Below are 19,247 nucleotides of genomic sequence, written 5' to 3' on the forward strand. Positions count from 1 at the left end.
TGTTTCATAAAGCTGTTCGTAAGTTAGGAGCGACTTTAAGAACGACTGGTGAACCTTTCTTACGCGCTAAACCATTGTCAATGATGTATAGCATTTACCAAAAGAAAGGATCACCAGTCGTTCTTAAAGTCGCTCTTATCTTACGAACAGCTTTATGAAACACCCACCAGTTTTTATATACTCATGAATAAACTTCAATAGTTGACTTTGAATGATCTGTATATATTTATTGGTGCTAATGAATGTGCTGAAGGCGATCAGACTTAACCGGGGGGGGGGGGCGGTTCACGACGGTTTGGCTCAGAAGTTGGATGCAATCAAAGCGCTCTCGTGTTTATTTTCTAATAGTTTGGGCAAATCACATTTAATGGGCTGTAAAGTGTTGTGTTTATTCCTTTCTTAGGCAAGCACAAAATTAAAACTTGCAAAACGTAAAAAGGCTAATGTCAATGGGATTGCAACTAGCTCGCCATTAGTTTGCGACTCCAGATTCTGCTGATTGCAGAGACGTCTCCGATACATCTATGAAACTTATTATTAACTTGTATTCTCCGAGGAGTCGCAAGAAAATCGAACATGCTCGATTTTTTCACGACATTTTCCAGTCGACGCACTGGCATTCAGATGAGCTTGGGGTGCCATGCCCCCCCCCCCCCTCCCCTGAAAAATGTTCAATTCCGAGAAAAAAAATATTAACATTATTTTTTAAGTAATATGTCAAAAACTACCATAAAATTATAGTATCGAATGAGACGGGTCTTCTTTTTAACTCGCTCGCTTCGCTCACTCGCATATTCTTATTGTCCGCTACCCCTACAGTATATTTGACCCTTTTAATTTGTGTGGGCTTGTTACGCTACGTCTCCAAGACATGACGATCAACTGCAGAAGCTTCGTGGAGACTAATTTCATCCCCGACTGCTAAGATGACTCCGATGTCTCTATGGAGTCTGTGCGAAATATTTTTTTAAAGAGTACATAAAATGTTATAGCGGCTTTTTTCGAGGAAATGTGACTGAGGTATTAATGAAATATGTCTGTTAACGTCTCAAGAGACTACAAACATTCTAAGATATTATTGTGAAGTTATTATTGGATTAAGCTAAACCTTGCAAAATTCTTCGAATTTATTTGTTCCTAAATTATATATTTTCCATTGAATTGGGGCAATTTATCATCCAATGTCTTGATTTTCTCCCCACCCCTCCTCAAAAAAGACCAGCTCGGCAAGTATTAAAGGGCAATGTGCCCGATATCAACTAAAATACAAAAAAAAATTGTTCATTTTCTGACAAGAGTATTTAATATCTTTCTTAGGGGAGGGCAATCGATAGCTTAATGTCGCCCTATTAGTTGCCGGATTATCCAAGTGGAAATATTCATATCTACATAGATCACATCTTAGCCTCTAATTATGACACGATGTACGTATTCCTATTGTCCACGTCTACTCCTATTTGTGTTTATTCCACTGTAAGGTTCATAGTCACGGATCTTTTACGTATTAGGATGGTCAGATGACGTCACATGTTTCATTTCGTGTTGATCCTAGATTGAACTCTCAATAGGACAGCTGTGGTGGTCAAGATCACCAAAACAACAAAAAGAAGAACACCATTAACCATGAAGACTTTGGTGTAGGACTGGGTTAGGTCGAACAGAGATCCTGTTGGAGGAGGGGATAAAAAAAAATGCTATTCGATAAATACCATCGTTGCAAGTTGAGTTTATCATCCTTTACTACTAGTATTTCATATCACATACCATATATACTATCGAAGGAACGTAGTACATAATTGATTAAAATCATGTATTTTGAGTTTTTAATGTATTTTAGAATTGAATGCATACTATTCTTTAGATTTGCTAATCGTATCATGAGTTGAGACCCTTAGTCCCCCGAGGGTTGAAACGGAGGGTCGTATTTTCGAATCGAAATGCATACCTGCCAGAAATTCATTCATCGAAATGCATGTGCGCTGTAGAAGACTTGCCGGGACTAATTATATGGTAATAATCGCATAGAGACGTTAGATAATAACGTGATAATAATGCCTTTTTACGAGAACTGAACATTATCATTATAACTATTGTAATAGCATAATTATGAAAATTATCATCACAGTCACTTAAATGTAACTGGCATGACAGTAAATTTATTCAATACCGGGAGTCCTTTGTTAATCTATATAATTATAACGTTAAAATGAAAATAAGTATATAAATACAAGTACCTGTCATATAGCCTGCTGAGGTAGCTCCTAATCCAGTAAAGAAAAATAGCATTGCATAAGCTCGTCTGAATTTGACTGGGTCAAATGTAATCTTCTTTACCACGGCAGAGGGCATAGTATCTTCAGTAAAGAAACAGATGCCTTGGACGAACGCCAAACCAGCCCGTACAGGATACCCTGATCCGACGAAGTCAAGGAGAAAAGTCAGGATGCAGACAATACTGACGGGGATGTATATCAGAAAAGGATCGACGTTTTTAGAAATGAGAATAATGAATACTGTTCTTCCTAAGATACCACCAATTCCTGCTAGAGTGGATAATAATACCGCATGGGAACTGATAATCCCAAGGGATTCGGCATGGGGTACCAAGAACAGCATCCAACCGTACAATGCATATGAGAAGAGGAAAATCGACGGCATGTTAAACAAGACCAGCCAGTCATGAAACGTAAGACCTCTGCAACAGAACTTGTACCAAGGTTCGGTATTGCCCTTCGATGTCCCTGCAGACGCCCCAGCCAGTTTGTCGTCGTCGTCTTCTTCTTCGGTGATCAATGGTAAGTGTTCGGTTAACACAGCAGTTTCGACGTCATCAAGCCCCATCTCTGAATGATCAGATCCTGTACTGCTTGACTGATGTTCCTTATGATTTTTTTCACCCCTTGATCCCAGAGCGCTGTTATTTTTCGGTCGTGTAAGCTTACTTGTCATCTCGCGATCTGTTCGGACCAGTCCCATTGTCTTAGCTTCAGGACAATTAATTTTAATTTTCTTCATGATTGGTTTACGGATTACAGCAGCACACACCATGGCGTGAAGACCAATACCGGCTAAGATCAGAAAACTTCCGTGGTACCCGTAAGCCTCTTCCGATCTTTCTACGATGAACGGTATAAAGGTTGCACCTGCAGTCAGACCATACAAGGAAAGCGTATTCATCATGACAAAATCATCAGGGAAATAGTCGTTTATGATAAGCGTTGTGGGCAGGTGAATACAGGCAAAACCGGTCCCTAAAAGTAAAATGAAAATAGAGCGAGATGGGGGAATAGTAAACGATAGGTAAACTAAATAATAATAAAACTTATAATAGTAAAAGTATTTAAAAAAAAACATTTATAAACCGCTAAATAAATTAATAAAACATTTATAAACCGCTAAATAAAATGTTTCTAATCATTGTATTACTACTATTCAGCTTAAGCACGGCTACCCTGATCAGGCGCTCGAGCATTCAAGTTTTTTTTTCCCTACGCGGTACCCATTCACAACACTTGGGTGGAGAGTGGCAAGTGTAGATAAATGACTTGCCAGAAGACGCAAGTGCTGCAGCGGGGTTTGACCCCCAAGACACTGTGGTTAAATTTCTTATCTACTGAGCAACACCTTTACACGTATGGTATCGGTCCTTAAAAATTAATGAAGAAAACCAACAAGATTTACAAGTTGCATGAATCCTTCAAATAAGGTGAAATAAACTGATACATCGACCCAGCCTTTACGTCTTAACCAGGTACTATTCCAGTATTGATCGAATGGGATATATTCATCGATAGACACACAGATATTTAGAACTATGCAAATCTTCAAACAATGATGACAGTGGTTCCAACTCTGCATCAGTTCCTATCTCGTCTTCCTATCACGTCCTATACTCTGGCCAATCTATACTATTGTAAGTATATTTACCCAGGGAAGCCACTCCAGTTCTGAAAACTGTTCCCCCAGTGGGACCTGCCATTATTATTACCCCGGCTTTAGCTGGGCTGCCTATAGGCGCTCAAGCATTCAAGGAATATCTTCCTACCGGGTACCCATTCACCTCACCTGGATTGAGTGCAGTACAATGTGGATTAATTTCTTGCTGAAGGAAATTACGCCATGGCTGGGATTCGAACCCATGACCCTCTGTTTCAAAGTCAGGAGACTAGTCCACTGGGCCATAACGCTCCACAAATCTATCATGGACTTCACAAAATACCTTAAGCTTTAATATTTTAAGACCCGGTCCCACTGCTCTTACGGATGCAGAGAGGATTAAAACGGAAAAGAATCTTGCCATCCGTTGGAAAACGGTATGTATCTGTTGTCTACTCTTTGCATACTTGTTTCATACGCTCTATATTCATCGAGCACCCGTCCACTGTGATTTTATTCATTTCGCCCATTCTGTCCATTGTCTGGAGCGGATGAAAACGGATCATGGAAATTTTGCTTGTCCGCTGTATCCGTTATGAATACGTTTTGTGTCCATCGGCCAGTGGGACCAAGCCTTTACCAAGATTTCGGAGATCGCCATAAACTCATTTTCTCACTACTTTTTTAGAAATAGAGACGAGTCTACATGAATAAGGCAACCTTTTCAGTCGATCAGAACAAACCAGTTCTTCAGAACGTGGGCCCTGTTCTTAAGCTTCGTTTTTAAGCGATTCTGACTCTGGCCTTGAAATCAGAGGGTAGTGTGTTCTAATCCCAACGCTGCCGCGCGTCCTTTGGCAAAGAACGAATCCAACATTTGCCATTCTACACCCAGGTGTTAAATGGGTACCCGGTAGGATGCAAAAGCCCATGTTGTAAGCCCAGGCCAAGCACTAGCAACTGAGTCTTAAAACTCGTGTTGGAATGATCCACAGGGAGTGGAAAAAGTGCTTTTTCTGCGGGCATGCTCGGATTCAAAGACCCGGTAATATATCTAAAGTGCTTAGAGACGTTGATCCGATGTATTAAGCGATATATTAAAAAACAGCATTATCATAATGACTTACGATCTTGGTCATTACAATCGTTAAATCATGTTTGCTGTACATTAGTGTATATATATATATATTATTTTGTCAAGTGCATCGTGTGTGAATATTGAGTGATCATAATGATATAGTTTCATACTTTTCATCCAATCAACATAAAACTGATCCATGATAGTTAATGAGTTCAATGGTTACGCTGTATTTTATTTTTGACGATGATGATAATGAAATGGTTTAAATATATTCATCGCCTGTAATCTCCCTTACCTGTTAATGCAAGACACACGCCCACAACTACAACATTAGTTGAAAAGGCACATATGAGCATGCAAGTCGAGCCGAGTATTGCTCCTCCTCCGGCGACCAGTCGGTCGTTCACCCTTTCTAGTATTAGAGATACAAGTGGACCTGCCAAAATAAATAAATAAACTTGTTCTTATTCTTCAAAAGGACGAATTAGGTGGTCTGTCATCATTTTTCATTCGGTGTCGGTTGATGTATGAAATGACTTATTTAGATAATTATTATTTACTTGATAATCTTGGTCATAGACATCATGGGAATCAACTTTGACCATGTTAAACGTGATTATTACTATTGTCATGATAATCGTGATGATTATCATGACAGGAAGATAGGATTTATGAAATGAAGTTTGAGGCACATAATATACTTTGATGAATTCCTCCAAAAGTTCAGACTATTTTACCCAAATTGGCTCGCTCAAAATTGCAAAATGCGCGCCTGAAATTTCACAGCAAGTACTTTTTACTTGTCAGTTCATTATTGATGTTTATCAATTAGAAAAAAAAATTGTGAGAAACTTTTGAAAGATTTGTGTAAAATTTTCGCAAATCTGCTAAATTTCAATAAAGTTTCCTGCAAGAATTGTAACAATGCCAGTAGGTTTCAATTTCCCAGCATTTACTTGAAAATTCATTGGTGATGTTTTTAGTTTATGTAGATGTAATGCAAAATTTCCACAAAATTTCCAACCAAAATTTTTACAATAATTTCAATGGCTGTCAACTTTACATCATTTACTTGAAATATCATCGGTTATGTTTTTTAATGAAAAAAAAATCATATGGAAAAATTTTATGTATTTTTTTGTAAAATTTCCGTAAACTTTCAGCAGAATTTACACGAAATTTCCGACAAAAATTTTCACGATGCCAGTGGGTATCAATTTCACAGCATTTATTTGAAAATTCATTGGTGTTGATTTTTAATGAAATACTATGTAAAAAAATCGTATACAAATTCTTCCGCAAAATTTCGGTAAAATGTCCAAGAAATTGCACAAAGCTTCAAAAAAGAAAGAAAACTCTGGGAAATTCCGTAAAATGTCCATAAAGAAATTTGCAACCCAAGAGCGTTTCAATATCACATGACCTACATAAAAGTATGCAAAGCAAGTGGGCTTCAAATTCAAAGCTAGCACATAATGACGTTAAGCGTATACCTGTTGTTATTTGTCTATGGCTTAAAATGACCTAAATCGTACCCAAACTTAACCATGGTCGGTTTGAGGCATTTCAAATTTTTGACACGGGCGTGCGTGTGCGTCATGACCTTAGCATGACCTTTGATGTCATTTCCTGATGACCTGTAACCTGAGCTGGATATGATTTAAATATGAATGGTTTTTAACGATTTGTTACGATGATGTGATCAATTGTAATATTTTACAAAATGGCGTCTAGATGGTGTCAACATGATTTGTTGACCTTGAAAAGCTTCTTTAGACATGTCCATAATGACGTCTATCCATGACATGAAAATCAAGGGAATTAACGTGCCAGGATTCTAGATAAAGTGGGAATAACATTTTGCTATCAAAATAACTGGTGAAAGAAAGAAAATGCAAAAATTACGAAATTAATAGGTGGTATGTCATATACATGACAGACCACCTAATAAATAATGTATGATTTGTATAGTACACGTAAACACCTTGTTAGGAATCATGGCGCTCCTATATTTCCCCGACTTAGCTAGTCTACCGATTCCGGTGCTTACAGCTATTTGAAAAATTACGTCCTGCCCTTACCCATCATAATTTTAGAACATAAATAGGGATTTGACGTCTTGATTAAATTTCTCACCGAATATTTACAAATATTCAACACTCGGCAAAATGCGCCTTTGCATACATATAATAAAAATCATAAGTTACAATGAAATTGGGGGGGAAACCCACGATATTACAGTGAAACCCATGGATTGCATGATTATCAGAACTAAAACAGAGAGAAATTTGCCTTTAAAGGGATGTTCCGGGCTGAAACTTGTATGATTTAAACAGATGAAGAAAAATCAAAGAGAACACTGAAAACTTGATCAAAATCAGACAAGGAACAACAAAGTTATGGCAATTCAAAGATTTGCATTTTGTCCGGTGAAACAGTTCTAGGCATGTCTTCATGAATATTCAATGAGCAACTTGATGTCATATCCCCACTTGTTCTTTTGTATTTTATTATATGAAATTGGGTTTATTCAAACTTTTTTTACCAAGAACTGAAAAAATTGGATTGACAACTGTTTAAGTGCATTAGATATTCATTGCTGCAACTTATTTCATTATAAAGCAGACTCATTATTCACACATGACTTGTATGAAAAATGAAACAATTATCATTTCATGTAATAATATAAAAACTTTTTAACCCCCCCCCCCCCCATTTAAGCGGTTCGGTTGTGGAGCACACTTTAATTCGCACACAAGTGGATAGGGGGATATTCAAATTGCATATGGGCAAAATGACCGTCTCCAGCTTTGTGAGTAAACAAATGCAAGAACTTGCATTGTAGTATTTCGCTTTGGAGCTCATCGACATTCAAACATGAAAACCTACTTACTTGCGAGAAGTGAGAGGGTGGATGGCAGGCTGCAGATGAACCCAATAATTGCGTAGTTTGAGTTTAATCTCACCACCATCTCATGGAGAAGAACACCAAACGATTTCGTGATGCCTGCATCGAATACCAGAAGGGTAAACTTACAAAATATGATAACGTATCCCCACCGCCAATTCAAAATGCTTCCTTCCGTTGGAGGCTTCATTATTATGTATTGTTATAAATACGAATGATTAAATCAAAGAAAAAGAGGTTGGTGTAATATACACGTTTGCTCCGTCGGACTTGGTATTTATGTTGCTTTACTAGACCTCTATAAAAGAAAGAGTGAGAGGAAGGGAGAGATAGACAGAGAGAAACAAAGTGGGAGAGGGACACAGAGAAAGCATGACTTCATAATCATGACAGTTCAGAGAGATTCCATTGACCTTTAACAGGTGCGGTATCACAACAATCTACATTCGCTAAAAGTGATGCAAATCTATGTCTTCCTGCCAACAACTTAGAAACCATGCAGGTGTTTCACCAATCTGCATATATAATGATTTTTACACAATATCTGGACTCGTTTGCATACGTCACTTGTTGCTAGGTCCAGTAAGCATCTGGTAGAATTTCAGGTTGGCAAGAAAACCCTTTGTGTGAAAAGTATATAGGCCTGTGCATTTTTATTAATAAAAGATGCTACTCTAGATCTAATGTGAGAATGGAAACGCATCCAGTTTGCATTCAATTGTCAATGATGTATAGCATTTACCAAAAGAAAGGATCACCAGTCGTTCTTAAAGTCGCTCTTATCTTACGAACAGCTTTATGAAACACCCACCAGTTTTTATATACTCATGAATAAACTTCAATAGTTGACTTTGAATGATCTGTATATATTTATTGGTGCTAATGAATGTGCTGAAGGCGATCAGACTTAACCGGGGGGGGGGGGGCGGTTCACGGCGGTTTGGCTCAGAAGTTGGATGCAATCAAAGCGCTCTCGTGTTTATTTTCTAATAGTTTGGGCAAATCACATTTAATGGGCTGTAAAGTGTTGTGTTTATTCCTTTCTTAGGCAAGCACAAAATTAAAACTTGCAAAACGTAAAAAGGCTAATGTCAATGGGATTGCAACTAGCTCGCCATTAGTTTGCGACTCCAGATTCTGCTGATTGCAGAGACGTCTCCGATACATCTATGAAACTTATTATTAACTTGTATTCTCCGAGGAGTCGCAAGAAAATCGAACATGCTCGATTTTTTCACGACATTTTCCAGTCGACGCACTGGCATTCAGATGAGCTTGGGGTGCCATGCCCCCCCCCCCCCTGAAAAATGTTCAATTCCGAGAAAAAAAATATTAACATTATTTTTTAAGTAATATGTCAAAAACTACCATAAAATTATAGTATCGAATGAGACGGGTCTTCTTTTTAACTCGCTCGCTTCGCTCACTCGCATATTCTTATTGTCCGCTACCCCTACAGTATATTTGACCCTTTTAATTTGTGTGGGCTTGTTACGCTACGTCTCCAAGACATGACGATCAACTGCAGAAGCTTCGTGGAGACTAATTTCATCCCCGACTGCTAAGACGACTCCGATGTCTCTATGGAGTCTGTGCGAAATATTTTTTTAAAGAGTACATAAAATGTTATAGCGGCTTTTTTCGAGGAAATGTGACTGAGGTATTAATGAAATATGTCTGTTAACGTCTCAAGAGACTACAAACATTCTAAGATATTATTGTGAAGTTATTATTGGATTAAGCTAAACCTTGCAAAATTCTTCGAATTTATTTGTTCCTAAATTATATATTTTCCATTGAATTGGGGCAATTTATCATCCAATGTCTTGATTTTCTCCCCACCCCTCCTCAAAAAAGACCAGCTCGGCAAGTATTAAAGGGCAATGTGCCCGATATCAACTAAAATACAAAAAAAAATTGTTCATTTTCTGACAAGAGTATTTAATATCTTTCTTAGGGGAGGGCAATCGATAGCTTAATGTCGCCCTATTAGTTGCCGGATTATCCAAGTGGAAATATTCATATCTACATAGATCACATCTTAGCCTCTAATTATGACACGATGTACGTATTCCTATTGTCCACGTCTACTCCTATTTGTGTTTATTCCACTGTAAGGTTCATAGTCACGGATCTTTTACGTATTAGGATGGTCAGATGACGTCACATGTTTCATTTCGTGTTGATCCTAGATTGAACTCTCAATAGGACAGCTGTGGTGGTCAAGATCACCAAAACAACAAAAAGAAGAACACCATTAACCATGAAGACTTTGGTGTAGGACTGGGTTAGGTCGAACAGAGATCCTGTTGGAGGAGGGGATAAAAAAAAATGCTATTCGATAAATACCATCGTTGCAAGTTGAGTTTATCATCCTTTACTACTAGTATTTCATATCACATACCATATATACTGTCGAAGGAACGTAGTACATAATTGATTAAAATCATGTATTTTGAGTTTTTAATGTATTTTAGAATTGAATGCATACTATTCTTTAGATTTGCTAATCGTATCATGAGTTGAGACCCTTAGTCCCCCGAGGGTTGAAACGGAGGGTCGTATTTTCGAATCGAAATGCATACCTGCCAGAAATTCATTCATCGAAATGCATGTGCGCTGTAGAAGACTTGCCGGGACTAATTATATGGTAATAATCGCATAGAGACGTTAGATAATAACGTGATAATAATGCCTTTTTACGAGAACTGAACATTATCATTATAACTATTGTAATAGCATAATTATGAAAATTATCATCACAGTCACTTAAATGTAACTGGCATGACAGTAAATTTATTCAATACCGGGAGTCCTTTGTTAATCTATATAATTATAACGTTAAAATGAAAATAAGTATATAAATACAAGTACCTGTCATATAGCCTGCTGAGGTAGCTCCTAATCCAGTAAAGAAAAATAGCATTGCATAAGCTCGTCTGAATTTGACTGGGTCAAATGTAATCTTCTTTACCACGGCAGAGGGCATAGTATCTTCAGTAAAGAAACAGATGCCTTGGACGAACGCCAAACCAGCCCGTACAGGATACCCTGATCCGACGAAGTCAAGGAGAAAAGTCAGGATGCAGACAATACTGACGGGGATGTATATCAGAAAAGGATCGACGTTTTTAGAAATGAGAATAATGAATACTGTTCTTCCTAAGATACCACCAATTCCTGCTAGAGTGGATAATAATACCGCATGGGAACTGATAATCCCAAGGGATTCGGCATGGGGTACCAAGAACAGCATCCAACCGTACAATGCATATGAGAAGAGGAAAATCGACGGCATGTTAAACAAGACCAGCCAGTCATGAAACGTAAGACCTCTGCAACAGAACTTGTACCAAGGTTCGGTATTGCCCTTCGATGTCCCTGCAGACGCCCCAGCCAGTTTGTCGTCGTCGTCTTCTTCTTCGGTGATCAATGGTAAGTGTTCGGTTAACACAGCAGTTTCGACGTCATCAAGCCCCATCTCTGAATGATCAGATCCTGTACTGCTTGACTGATGTTCCTTATGATTTTTTTCACCCCTTGATCCCAGAGCGCTGTTATTTTTCGGTCGTGTAAGCTTACTTGTCATCTCGCTATCTGTTCGGACCAGTCCCATTGTCTTAGCTTCAGGACAATTAATTTTAATTTTCTTCATGATTGGTTTACGGATTACAGCAGCACACACCATGGCGTGAAGACCAATACCGGCTAAGATCAGAAAACTTCCGTGGTACCCGTAAGCCTCTTCCGATCTTTCTACGATGAACGGTATAAAGGTTGCACCTGCAGTCAGACCATACATGGAAAGCGTATTCATCATGACAAAATCATCAGGGAAATAGTCGTTTATGATGAGCGTTGTGGGCAGGTGAATACAGGCAAAACCGGTCCCTAAAAGTAAAATGAAAATAGAGCGAGATGGGGGAATAGTAAACGATAGGTAAACTAAATAATAATAAAACTTATAATAGTAAAAGTATTTTTAAAAAAACATTTATAAACCGCTAAATAAATTAAAAAAACATTTATAAACCGCTAAATAAAATGTTTTAATCATGGTATTACTACTATTCAGCTTAAGCACGGCTACCCTGATCAGGCGCTCGAGCATTCAATTTTTGTTTTCCCTACGCGGTACCCATTCACAACACTTGGGTGGAGAGTGGCAAGTGTAGATAAATGACTTGCCAGAAGACGCAAGTGCTGCAGCGGGGTTTGACCCCCAAGACACTGTGGTTAAATTTCTTATCTACTGAGCAACACCTTTACACGTATGGTATCGGTCCTTAAAAATTAATGAAGAAAACCAACAAGATTTACAAGTTGCATGAATCCTTCAAATAAAGTGAAATAAACTGATACATCGACCCAGTCTTAACCAGGTACTACTCCAGTATTGATCGAATGGGATATATTCATCGATAGACACACAGATATTTAGAACTATGCAAATCTTCAAACAATGATGACAGTGGTTCCAACTCTGCATCAGTTCCTATCTCGTCTTCCTATCACGTCCTATACTCTGGCCAATCTATACTATTGTATTAGAGTATATTTACCCAGGGAAGCCACTCCAGTTCTGAAAACTGTTCTCCCAGTGGGACCTGCCATTATTATTACCCCGGCTTTAGCTGGGCTGCCTAGGCGCTCAAGCATTCAAGGAATATCTCCTACCGGGTACCCATTCACCTCACCTGGATTGAGTCCAGTACAATGTGGATTAATTTCTTGCTGAAGGAAATTACGCCATGGCTGGGATTCGAACCCATGACCCTCTGTTTCAAAGTCAGGAGACTAGTCCACTGGGCCATAACGCTCCACAAATCTATCATGGACTTCACAAAATACATTAAGCTTTAATATTTTAAGACTCGGTCCCACTGCTCTTACGGATGCAGAGAGGATTAAAACGGAAAAGAATCTTGCCATCCGTTAGAAAACGGTATGTATCTGTTGTCTACTCTTTGCATACTTGTTTCATACGCTCTATATCCATCGAGCATCCGTCCACTGTGATTTCATTCATTTCGCCCATTCTGCCCATTGTCTGGAGCGGATGAAAACGGATGGAAATTTTGCTTGTCCGCTGTATCCGTTATGACTACGTTTTGTGTCCATCGGCCAGTGGGACCAAGCCTTTACCAAGATTTCGGAGATCGCCATGAACTCATTTTCTCACTACTTTTTTAGAAATAGAGACGAGTCTACATGAATAAGGCAACCTTTTCAGTCGATCAGAACAAAGCAGTTCTTCAGAACTTGGGCCCTGTTCTTAAGCTTCGTTTTTAAGCGATTCTGATTCTGGCCTTGAAATCAGAGGGTAGTGTGTTCTAATCCCAACGCTGCCGCACGTCCTTTGGCAAAGAACGAATCCAACATTTGCCATTCTACACCCAGGTGTTAAATGGGTACCCGGTAGGATTCAAAAGCCCATGTTGTAAGCCCAGGCCAAGCACTAGCAACTGAGTCTTAAAACTCGTGTTGGAATGATTACAGGGAGTGGGAAAAGTGCTTTTTCTGCGAGCATGCTCGGATTCAAAGACCCGGTAATATATCTAAAGTGCTTAGAGACGTTGATCCGATGTATTAAGCGATATATTAAAAAAAACAGCATTATCATAATGACTTACGATCTTGGTCATTACAATCGTTAAATCATGTTTGCTGTACATTAGTGTATATATATATATATATTATTTTGTCAAGTGCATCGTGTGTGAATATTGAGTGATCATAATGATATAGTTTCATACTTTTCATCCAATCAACATAAAACTGATCCATGATAGTTAATGAGTTCAATGGTTACGCTGTATTATATTTTTGACGATGATGATAATGAAATGGTTTAAATATATTCATCGCCTGTAATCTCCCTTACCTGTTAATGCAAGACACACGCCCACAACTACAACATTAGTTGAAAAGGCACATATGAGCATGCAAGTCGAGCCGAGTATTGCTCCTCCTCCGGCGACCAGTCGGTCGTTCACCCTTTCTAGTATTAGAGATACAAGTGGACCTGCCAAAATAAATAAATAAACTTGTTCTTATTCTTCAAGAGGACGAATTAGGTGGTCTGTCATCATTTTTCATTCGGTGTCGGTTGATGTATGAAATGACTTATTTAGATAATTATTATTTACTTGATAATCTTGGTCATAGACATCATGGCAATCAATTTTGACCATGTTAAACGTGATTATTACAATTGTGATGATAATCGTGATGATTATCATGACAGGAAGATAGGATTTATGAAATGAAGTTTGAGGCACATAATATACTTTGATGAATTCCTCCAAAAGTTCAGACTATTTTACCCAAATTGGCTCGCTCAAAATTGCAAAATGCGCGCCTGAAATTTCACAGCAAGTACTTTTTACTTGTCAGTTCATTATTGATGTTTATCAATTAGAAAAAAAAATTGTGAGAAACTTTTGAAAGATTTGTGTAAAATTTTCGCAAATCTGCTAAATTTCAATAAAGTTTCCTGCAAGAATTGTAACAATGCCAGTAGGTTTCAATTTCCCAGCATTTACTTGAAAATTCATTGGTGATGTTTTTCTTTTAATTATGAAGATGTAATGCAAAATTTCCACAAAATTTCCAATCAAAATTTTTACAATGTCAATGGCTGTCAACTTACATCATTTACTTGAAATATCATCGGTTATGTTTTTTAATGAAAAAAAATCATATGGAAAATTTTTTTTGTATTTTTTTTGTAAAATCTCCGTAAACTTTCAGCAGAATTTACACGAAATTTCCGACAAGAATTTTCACGATGCCAGTGGGTATCAATTTCACAGCATTTATTTGAAAATTCATTGGTGTTGATTTTTAATGAAATATTATGTACAAACAAAATCGTATACAAATTTTTCCGCAAAATTTCGGTAAAATGTCCAAGAAATTGCACAAAGCTTCAAAAAAGAAAGAAAACTCTGGGAAATTCCGTAAAATGTCCAAAAAGAAATTTGTAACCCAAGAGCGTTTCAATATCACATGACCTACATAAAAGTATGCAAAGCAAGTGGGCTTCAAATTCAAAGCTAGCACATAATGACGTTAAGCGTATACTTGTTGTTATTTGTCTATGGCTTAAAATGACCTAGATCGTACCCAAACTTAACCATGGTCGGTTTGAGGCATTTCAAATTTTTGACACGGGCGTGCGTGTGCGTCGTGACCTTTGAATGACCTTTGATGTCATTCGTCCTGATGACCTGTAACCTGAGCTGGATATGATGTAAAAATGAATGGTTTTTAACGATTTGTTACGATGATGTGATCAATTGTAATATTTTACAGAATGGCGTCTAGATGATGTCAACATGATTTGTTGACCTTGAAAAGCTTCTTTAGACATGTCCATAATGACGTCTATCCATGACATGAAATTCAAGGAAATTGACGTGCCAGGATTCTAGATAAAGTGGGAATAAACTTTTGCTATCAAAATAACTGGTGAAAGAAAGAAAATGCGAAAATTACGAAATTAATACAGTCAGTCCGCAAGCCCCTGTGTTAATGAGCAAATGAGCAAGATTTATCCAAGTCCTCTCGTGGCTGAATTCATGTGCCTGCAAAATCTCGTGAATTGTGAGACTTTCTTTCTCAAAGAATTTAACCACTTTTTCCTTGAGAAATATTGATTATTTGAGTACCATAGGCAAGAGTAAATATTACTCTTTTATATTGGTCATTTCTTTTTAATGAAATATTTTGATAAATAAGTGAATTTTTTACCTGAAAAGATGCATCAAACAGAATTTTCTTCCTCTGTTTTCACTTGCAAATTGTGCAACATTTTGTGTTTTAGGCACCAACATTATTTATATCATCAGAAAGCTCAAACTCTATACTTTCTTACAATGTCACTCTTGATATGTGGCATCTTTTAGATGGGTCAGCAGCCAGCTTTTTCCATCAAGATGCAAGACGAGATTTCTGAAATTTCTGAGTAACATAAAATCCAGAGTTCTGATTGGCTGAATACTGTTTTCAAAACAAACAGGGGCGGGTAATTTGAAGAGATTACCACATGGTGAGTGTGACCTTGCAGAGGCCCAGTGTGGGGAACATTGGAATTTGCGTGGGTGTGTGGTCTCTATGACCAATCAGAGCGCAGTATTCTTGTTTTTGAGCTGCAAAATGTACTTGGCCTATGAAAAGCTGGCTGCTGACCCATCTGAAATACATCTTCTTATAGAAATTATATCATATTAAAGCTTAGATCTTCAGCTTTATCATGATTTAAAAATCATTTGTGCCCAAATAGAAATTAAGTGTGAAAACAACAACTTTTGTTGCATGAAAAAAAAAAATTTTGTTTCATGTTTTAGATCAAAAGTTTTTCCTATATTAGAACATTTTTTTAGAAATTCAAACACATGACCTGAAAGAATGATTCTTCTTCTTTACAAAGATACCAAAAACGTGAAATTTTGTCAATATTTAGAGCAGCAATGGCCGAATAAAAAGAGGTGTTTTGGTTCGCACCAAGCTCATTAACTATGCAAAAACCCTCTAGTAAAAGAAGCTACTTTTTCAGGGCTTGCGGACTGCCTGAATAGGTGGTATGTTATATATACATGACAGACCACCTAATAAATAATGTACGATTTGTATAGTGCACGTAATCACCTTGTTAGGTGATCATGGCGCTCCTATATTTCCCCGACTAAGCTAGTCTACCGAATCCGGTGCTCACAGCTTTTTGACAAATTACGTCCTGCCCTTACCCATCATAATTTTAGAACATAAATAGGGATTTGACGTCTTGATTAAATTTCTTACCGAATATTTACAAATTTTCAACAGTCGGCAAAATGCGCCTTTGCATATATATGATAAAAATCATACGTTACAATGAAATTTGGGGGGAAACCCACGATATTACAGTGAAACCCATGGATTGCATGATTATCAGAACTAAAACAGAGAGAAATTTGCCTTTAAAGGTATGTTCCGGGCTGAAACTTGTATGATTTAAACAGATGAAGAAAAATCAAAGAGAACACTGAAAACTTGATCAAAATCAGACAAGGAACAACAAAGTTATGGTAATTCAAAGATTTGCATTTTGTCCGGTGAAACAGTTCTAGGCATGTCTTCATGAATATTCAATGAGCAACTTGATGTCATATCCCCACTTGTTCTTTTGTATTGTATTATATGAAATTGGGTTTATTCAAACTTTTTTTACCAAGAACTGAAAAAAAAGGATTGACAACTGATTAAGTGCATTAGATATTCATTGCTGCAACTTATTTCATTATCAAGCAGACTCATTATTCACACATGACTTGTATGAAAAATGAAACAATTATCATTTCATGTAATAATATAAAAACTTTTGCTAAACTTAAAAATTCTATAACTTCGTTATTTGTTTTCCGATTTTGATAAAATTTTCATCATTTTACTCTGCGAATTCTGCTCTATCAATTTAAATGTAAATATTTTCAGCCCGGAGTACCCCCCCCCCCCCCCCATTTAAGCGGTTCGGTTGTGGAGCACACTTTAATTCGCACACAAGTGGATAGGGGGATATTCAAATTGCATGTGGGCAAAATGACCGTCTCCAGCTTTGTGAGTAAACAAATGCAAGAACTTGCATTGTAGTATTTCGCTTTGGAGCTCATCGACATTCAAACATGAAAACCTACTTACTTGCGAGAAGTGAGAGGGTGGATGGCAGGCTGCAGATGAACCCAATAATGGCGTAGTTTGAGTTTAATCTCACCACCATCTCATGGAGAAGAACACCAAACGATTTCGTGATGCCTGCAGCGTATACCAGAAGGGTAAACTTACAAAATATGATAACGTATCCCCACCGCCAATTCAAAATGCTTCCTTCCGTTGGAGGCTTCATTATTATGTATTGTTATAAATACGAATGATTAAATCAAAGAAAAAGAGGTTGGTGTAATATACACGTTTGCTCCGTCGGACTTGGTATTTATGTTGCTTTACTAGACCTCTATAATAGAGAGAGTGAGAGGAAGGGAGAGATAGACAGAGAGAAACAATGTGGGAGAGGGACACAGAGAAAGCATGACTTCATAATCATGACAGTTCAGAGAGATTCCATTGTTTAACAGGTAGCTACATTCGCTAAAAGTGATGCAAATCTATGTCTTCCTGCCAACAACTTAGAAACCATGCAGGTGTTTCACCAATCTGCATATATAATGATTTTTACACAATATCTGGACTCGTTTGCATACGTCACTTGTTGCTAGGTCTGGCAAGCATCTGGTAGAATTTCAGGTAGGCAAGAAAACTCTTTGTGTGAAAAGTATATAGGCCTGTGCATTTTTATTAATAAAAGATGCTACTCTAGATCTAATGTGAGAATGGAAACGCATCCAGTTTGCATTCTCACAATAGACCTGGTGGGTGTTTCATAAAGCTGTTCGTAAGTTAGGAACGACTTTATGAACGACTGGTGAACCTTTCTTACGCACTAAACCATTGTCAATGATGTATAGCATTTACCAAAAGAAAGGATCACCAGTCATTCTTAAAGTCGCTCTTATCTTACGAACAGCTTTATGAAACACCCACCAGTTTTTATATACTCATGAATAAACTTCAATAGTTGACTTTGAATTGGTGCTAATGAATGTGCTGAAGGCGATCAGACTTAACCGGGGGGGGGGGGGGCGGTTAACGGCGGTTTGACTCAGAAGTTGGATGCAATCAAAGCGCTTTCTCGTGTTTATTTTCTAATAGTTTGGGCAAATCACATTTAATGGGCTGTAAAGTGTTGTGTTTATTCCTTTATTAGGCAAGCAAAAAATTAAAACTTGCAAAACGTAAAAAGGTTAATGTCAATGGGATTGCAACTAGCTCGCCATTAGTTTGCGACTCCAGATTTTGCTGATTGCAGAGACGTCTCCGATACATCTCTGAAACTTATTATTAACTTGTATTCTCCGAAGAGTCGCAAGAAAATCGAACATGCTCGATTTTTTCACGACATTTTCTAGTCGACGCACTGGCATTCAGATGAGCTTGGGGTGCCATGCCCCCCCCCTGAAAAATGTTCAATTCCGAGAAAAAAAAAATTAACATTATTTTTTAAGTAATATGTCAAAAACTACCATAAAATTATAGTATCGAATGAGACGGGTCTTCTTTTTTTTTACTCGCTCGCTTCGCTCACTCGCAGATTCTTAGAAATATTGTCCGCTACCCCTACAGCATATTTGACCCTTTTAATTTGTGTGGGCTTGTTACGCTACGTCTCCAAGACATGACGATCAACTGCAGAAGCGTCGTGGAGATTAATTTCATCCCCGACTGCTAAGACGACTCCGATGTCTCTATGGAGTCTGTACTTTATTTTTGTATTTTTTTAAAGAG

At 37.7% G+C, this 19,247-nt stretch overlaps 2 protein-coding genes across 4 annotated transcripts; both read right to left on the minus strand.

Moving 5' to 3' along the window:
• Positions 1–211: 211 nt before the first annotated feature.
• Positions 212–8,218, minus strand: LOC135156172 (monocarboxylate transporter 7-like). 2 transcript variants are annotated; one of them, XM_064107782.1, is made up of 4 exons: positions 7,851–8,218; positions 5,253–5,393; positions 2,235–3,251; positions 212–1,666 (listed from the first exon to the last, which is right to left on the minus strand). In XM_064107782.1, exons 1-4 carry the CDS (start codon positions 8,053–8,055, stop codon positions 1,533–1,535), a joined length of 1,497 nt encoding a protein of 498 aa, XP_063963852.1. In that variant the 5' UTR covers positions 8,056–8,218; the 3' UTR covers positions 212–1,532. The 2 variants fall into 2 exon arrangements, with proteins under 2 accessions (XP_063963852.1, XP_063963854.1); XM_064107784.1 differs by having other exon boundaries at positions 213–1,666; positions 2,235–3,143; positions 7,851–8,181.
• Positions 8,219–8,739: 521 nt separating this feature from the next.
• Positions 8,740–18,889, minus strand: LOC129272599 (monocarboxylate transporter 7-like). Of its 2 annotated transcripts, none has more exons than XM_064107566.1 (4): positions 17,547–18,889; positions 13,750–13,890; positions 10,740–11,648; positions 8,740–10,171 (listed from the first exon to the last, which is right to left on the minus strand). In XM_064107566.1, the coding sequence occupies exons 1-4, from the start codon at positions 17,749–17,751 to the stop codon at positions 10,038–10,040; spliced, it is 1,389 nt and encodes a 462-aa protein (XP_063963636.1). In that variant the 5' UTR covers positions 17,752–18,889; the 3' UTR covers positions 8,740–10,037. The 2 variants fall into 2 exon arrangements, with proteins under 2 accessions (XP_063963636.1, XP_063963635.1); XM_064107565.1 differs by having other exon boundaries at positions 10,740–11,756.
• Between the last annotated feature and the right edge of the window lie 358 nt (positions 18,890–19,247).

This window comes from Lytechinus pictus, chromosome 12 (assembly GCF_037042905.1).
Source record: "Lytechinus pictus isolate F3 Inbred chromosome 12, Lp3.0, whole genome shotgun sequence".
Lineage (NCBI taxonomy): Eukaryota > Metazoa > Echinodermata > Echinoidea > Temnopleuroida > Toxopneustidae > Lytechinus > Lytechinus pictus.